The 5,833-nt window shown below is 42.9% G+C and overlaps 1 protein-coding gene and 1 pseudogene across 1 annotated transcript; one reads left to right on the forward strand and one right to left on the reverse strand.

Annotated features, from left to right (window-relative positions):
* Nucleotides 1-1,235: 1,235 nt before the first annotated feature.
* LOC119737001 (microsomal glutathione S-transferase 1-like) lies at nucleotides 1,236-2,896 on the reverse strand. Its single transcript, XM_038211049.1, has 3 exons — nucleotides 2,670-2,896; nucleotides 1,904-1,980; nucleotides 1,236-1,717 (listed from the first exon to the last, which is right to left on the reverse strand). The coding sequence occupies exons 1-3, from the start codon at nucleotides 2,802-2,804 to the stop codon at nucleotides 1,474-1,476; spliced, it is 456 nt and encodes a 151-aa protein (XP_038066977.1). The 5' UTR covers nucleotides 2,805-2,896; the 3' UTR covers nucleotides 1,236-1,473.
* A 217-nt stretch (nucleotides 2,897-3,113) lies between these two features.
* LOC119736907 lies at nucleotides 3,114-4,116 on the forward strand (annotated as a pseudogene).
* Nucleotides 4,117-5,833: the final 1,717 nt, after the last annotated feature.

The raw sequence follows: 5,833 nt of genomic DNA on the forward strand, positions 1-5,833 counted from the left end.
ACTTGTTTCTTTAATAGTGACAGCGCAAATCCCAAAATCTGACAGTAAAACTATAGTGTCTCAGTTTGACTCATATTATTAAAATCTCAATTTGTATTTGAATACCTGTGTGTAATCTCTGGTTCCCGCTCAGCTGAATAGCTTCCAAGCATTTAGCAATATACTGACAGATGTAAAAAACAAAAGGGTTATTTTAGTAGAACATGCATAACGTCTGATTGCATGCATCAATTGCATGTGTTTTTTTCACGAGTAGAAGAACATGCGCGTTTAATACATGTTCTATGTATGTATCAAATTTAATAGTTTTTAAAAGGAAACATTCATTAATCCAGGTCACTTTCTTTTTAACTCACTCCATTGAAGGCCCATGACGTTTTATTATTTTCAAAAAAAAAAACAAGAATAACGCCAGAAAAGAATAAAAAATTGCAATCTCTAATCCGTTTTCCCTCAGTTTTTGTTAGTTTTACCTTCTTTTCAATTTCGCTGCATAGCCTCGTTATTTCCCTTAGATTTCTGTGTGTATAATTTCTAAACATTATACTCGTGTGATATTTTTCACTTGTTGAAGTGTTAAAAACAGAGAAAACAATTACAACTCAATCAACTTTGTAATGATTCACCGTATACAATCGGTTTTATTGCAATCGCTTTTTATTTCAATTTGAAGTTAAAAACGAACTACATGTAGTTAAGTTTTGGAACTTAAATTTAGTTGAATTGAAATATCAAAACTGGCCTCGGTGAGGGCGCACCGTGCAACGGGGCTGTTCCTCAACACATTTGCACAATTCAGGCGAAATGGGATATCTAGGCTGAAGAGTTTCATGTATCACAAGTCGAAACACAAGTCACTTCCAAAGTAACAGGATATGAATAAAAGCAACACAAGGGCGGATCCAGGGGGGGGGGAGGGGGCCATCCCCCCCCCCCCCCAAAAAAGAATCTTTTTTTTTTTTAGTAAAGGCAGGCAATGAGTACATCACCTTATTTTCCTAAAAAAACATTGGTTAAAGTGGTCAGAAATTGCCTCAGATCACACCACAGAGCATCTAGAATCCAAATTAGAACCCCATGCCGTAATCTTTTGGGACACACTTTTGGGGGACCAAATTTTTTTGGGCCGCCCAAAAATTGTGTTCTGGATCCGCCCTTGAAGCAATACTGACTTGTGATTGGTTAGTGAATGACTTGTAATTGACTTGTGAATGATTTGTGATTAACATGTGATTTTGACATGTGATTGACTTGCGATTGACTTGCGATTGACTAGCGATTCACCACTGATTTGACTTGTGAATGATTCTTGATTGACATTTGATTGACCTGTGATCGAATTGTGATCGAAGGGCAAAACCTTATTTGAATTGTGATCAACTTGTGATTGATTGGCAAATTTGTTAGTACTTGCAATAAAATAAAATATGTAATCTGTTTCCATTATCTTTCGAATGTTCTGACAGATGCTGTCTACAGCTGGCCGTTCATGAGCACCTGTACCGCCATCGAGATGTTAGTGACCATACCGATCATGAACGAGAACCCTCGCGCGGGCTGGGGGAGGGGAGTCAGGTAGGCAACGGTGTGGAAGAAACGGGACGCCACGAACGCACGGAAATGCCAAGTCGCTGCGAAGACACTAGGGCCGGTCAGAACATACAGCAGACCCAAGACCAGAAAGGCTGGTATGTTTTCCAAGTCGTTACGGTGGCATCTGTGAGGATCATGAAGGACATAGAGGAGATGTGGGCTTAGAATGACTTAAAGTTCTTGAAAAGACATTCTTTGAATATGGCATGTATAACAGCAAGGAGGTGAATGTAATATGGTACATAACAGCACCATGTTTTACAAGAAAGACAATACCCACAAACCCACAACAAGAAAAACCCACAAGTACCTTCGAACACGTTCGATATCGTCGTCCCGTCGCACCAGTTCCTTCTTACCATTTGCATCCTCTAGATTGATGAATACCTACATAGAATTAATGAAGACAGCTAATGAGTAATGCGGGTGATATTGACGTCATGTGAACGAAGGCATCCATTGCTTCCATATGCTTTTGCGAGACTATTTTTCAAAAAACAAAAAGTCCGAATGGTTTTCTTTCGCCCTACTCCTCCCCTCTTTTAAAGGCATATTGGATAATGTTCCTTTATCCCAAAAGTAGGCATATAACCTAGAGCCAATCATTATCATAAACGCATTTGGATTGCAGATAGTACTGGTACTAAACACCCCTTGAAATTACTTCGTTTTAGCTTGCTGTTATTATTTTAGATGAAATATATAATATGTTGTACCGGTAGGCAATTCTAACGATCAATTGACTAGGAAAGAAAGAGTCCTTTTGGCGAAATCGTCTGTCGTGATCAAAAGATCATGTGCTTGTTTATTTTACTGCTTTCTGAAAAAGTGTTAAAGCCACTGAGCTGAAACTTCAACGGGTTGAGTTTCGAAAAAGTCTTCTTTAACTTTTCAGTAGGATTGTTAGACACGAACGGAATGCATATAAAGCAAATAATCTTGAGAGATGTGAGATTCTCCACCCTTAATTATGTACACTGGACCATGTTTACAGTAGGCTTAGTTGGCTTAGTTGATCAGAACTAGCATGAATTGTTTACTTGTCAAACTTTTGCTCCCTTTAAAATAAAACTGACCTTGCGACCCATTCGAAGTCGTCCGGTCCGAAACGCAAGGAACGTCATCTTTAGCACGACTGCGGACGCATAGGTGGCGTACAGCCGAAACACGGGGTTGTCGCTGAAGCTCAAAAGTACGGTGGAAGCGGCCATGTCGGATGAAAATGCACTCACACACGGTGTACTGGTCAGGATGCGTGGCGAATAGGCGGCGAGCAAATGAACCGTTCAAGTTTGAATAGCCAGATTACCGAGTATAGATGTGCCATGGGGAACAACCGGTGCCCTTTGGTCGTGTTTGCATACTTTGCAAATCTCTACCATAAACACGGATTATGTTTGAGATACTACGAAAGCCATTTTGTGCCAAAAAGTAATGCGTATATATATAATGAAATACCAATTAAAAGTATACTTCAGACACCAAATGAAATACCAATTAAAAGTATACTTCAGACACCACACCATGTGTCCAACTCTTCCCAGTTTGTCAGCATCACCAGAAACCTCACTGTCCAACCCACTGACTTGCTTGTCAGTTTTGACGTCGTCTCACTCTTCACCAATGTTCCCACAGGCGAGGCCTGCAAACTAGCTAAGGAAAGACTTGAACATGATACCACTCTCGCTGAACGCACAGACCTGTCCCCCGACCAAATTCATGATCTGTTACTAACATGTATTTCTTCCAGTTGTTTTCAGTGGCAAGGCAAGTTCTACGAGCAAACGGCTGGGACCTCCATGGGATCTCCTTTATCCCCGGTCCTAGCCGACATCTTCATGGAGGAGTTCGAGTCTTCCTCCCTACTCACAGCGGATCTTCGGCCGAGCCTGTGGCTACGCTACGTTGATGACACCTTCGTAGTGTGGCCCCATGGCCCGGACACACTCCAAGACTTCCTCCAGTACCTCAACAAGCAACACACCAGCATCAGCTTCACCATGGAACAAGAACAGCATGGCACCATTCCTTTCCTGGACGTCAAGATCTCCAGGAATCCGGATGGCACCCTGGGACACAGCGTCTACAGGAAACCCACCCACACCGACCGCTATCTCCACCAGCGGTCGTTCCATCACCCCAGCATCAAGTCATCGGTCAACCGCACCCTAGTACAGAGAGCCTTCGAGGTCTGCGACCAAGACAACCTCAAGCGTGAACTCCAGCACATCCAGACGTCACTACAACGGAACGGCTACAAACCCAACCGCATCAAGATCAGCAAACCTGACCAACGGGTCCCCTATACCCAAGGTCCTCCCACTGTATCTCCCTCAGTCACTCTTCCTTACATAGGTCCAGCTTCTCATCATCTGCAACGCATCCTCCGACAAGCCGGCGTCAAGGTGTACCACTCATCTGGCAACAAGCTCCAAGGCAGCCTCCATACTCACAAGGACAAGCAGGACTCCTCTTCCAAGCCGGGAGTCTACCGCATTCCATGCGAATGCGGCAAAGTCTACATCGGCGAAACCGGTCGGAACCTTCCCACTAGGCTCAAGGAACACAGAGCACATGGACGGCGAGGGGATTTTGACAAATCGGCCATTGTCAAACATTCCCACATCAACGACCACAAAGTTGATTGGGATGCGGCCGAACTCATCGCACCGATCCAGTTCTGGCATCCAAGACGCATACGGGAAGCCATCGAGATCCGCAAGCACAACACAGTTCCGCAAGACATCGGGTTTCATCTCAACGACATCTGGCTCCCACTTCTCCAGACTGATGGGTCTCCTATACCCTAGGTCCTCAGCTACTACCTTAGACTGATGGGTCTCCTATACCCTAGGTCCTCCCTCCACTGACACTGCAACCCTACTGTTCCACTTCAGTGGGCACTAAGCTTGCTCAGGGATCCTGTCTACTTGGCATCCTCACAGGATGCAACTTCACACTCCATTGATTTCACCTTTTGCTACTTAAGTATTCACTTTCTTAGAGTTTAGGCACTCTCCTGAAGACGGTCAGAGCATACTGACCGGAACGTCGAGTTTATACCTCTGGTTCTTTTCAGAACCATTCTCTTAGTTGAGAAATTATTCGCACATGGTGTTTCCGCAAACCTTTCATTATTTAGTATCTTCACCATGCAAAGCCTCAAATCTTACTTATACTTCAGAAGTTTTTTTTCCTTTTCTGTTCTGATAGGTATACTTGAACAGGTAATGTGTAGGAATATATGTTAATAACATAATTATATTCCTACACATTACCTGTTCCCAGGGATTGTTTAAAATAAAAGAGAAAGAAGGGTCTATATTCATTGTCGATTCTGGCCTTTTTTCTCGTTTTGCGAGAGTCATTATATACACAATTTCATTTATCTAAATGTGCAGTCTTAATTGCCCTGTTTTCACCAGCGCTTTACTCCTCCCCCCAATATTTTGTAAAGAGTGCCCTTTTTAAACGATTGCCTTTTTTTCTGAACAAGTGCCCTTTTTAAAAAGAAGTCGTGCCCTTTTTTCCCGATTGGCCGTTCCGGGTGCCTTTTTTAATTTCGCGCATGTATTGCACTGAAAAGTGCAATTGTCCATTAAAAAAAAAAAAAAAAAAAAAAAATAGTGTGCATAATCGTCGGTTTGAACATCGCTCCCATCAACAGATGGTACCAGCCCCCCCCACCCCCCCCCCCTCCCCAACTATTTGATTTACGGAGGCCTGGTGTCCGGAGGAAACGTGTCTACATTTCAGCACGGATGTGCAAGTGCCCTTTTCAAGAAATCCCCCCCCCCCCCCAATAAAAAATGACCGTGCTACGCCACTGTTATGAAATTGGTTTACCGGTCATTATTATGCTTGGTGCTACATATTTGTTTAAATATGAAATATTTTGGGGGGTTTGGGTTCCGCTTTTTTTTTTTACTCACCCTGCACGAAAGTGATTTACAAACTGGAATCAAAGCAAAAGTTGGTACTCTAGTGTATATCTACTGTATGTAGGACAATGTTAACGACTATGAACGTCCATTGCACTGTGAACACATACATAAACACAGACTTGAAACGAGTCTATAGGCTATCAGCCCTCACTGTACTGGCATGCGCAACGGAAAGGTTATGTCAATCACGTTTCATTCATTTTCCGTGGTGCACAAAATAGTCTTATCGACGTGAATATAAATATTTACACACATGGACACTTTTTGTATAGTCACTATGAAGAGGTGTCATTACA

The sequence above is a fragment of the Patiria miniata genome, unplaced genomic scaffold (genome assembly GCF_015706575.1).
Source record: "Patiria miniata isolate m_02_andy unplaced genomic scaffold, ASM1570657v1 HiC_scaffold_3, whole genome shotgun sequence".
Taxonomy (NCBI): domain Eukaryota; kingdom Metazoa; phylum Echinodermata; class Asteroidea; order Valvatida; family Asterinidae; genus Patiria; species Patiria miniata.

Excerpts from the sequence above, each read along its gene's own strand:
- LOC119737001 (XM_038211049.1), bottom strand. The coding sequence starts at position 2,804 with ATGGCCGCTTCCACCGTACTTTTGAGCTTCAGCGACAACCCCGTGTTT. Across the intron at positions 1,981-2,669 it reads GACTTCGAATGGGTCGCAAG|GTATTCATCAATCTAGAGGA; the intron begins GTCAGTTTTATT and ends AATTCTATGTAG. Across the intron at positions 1,718-1,903 it reads GATATCGAACGTGTTCGAAG|ATGCCACCGTAACGACTTGG; the intron begins GTACTTGTGGGT and ends TGATCCTCACAG.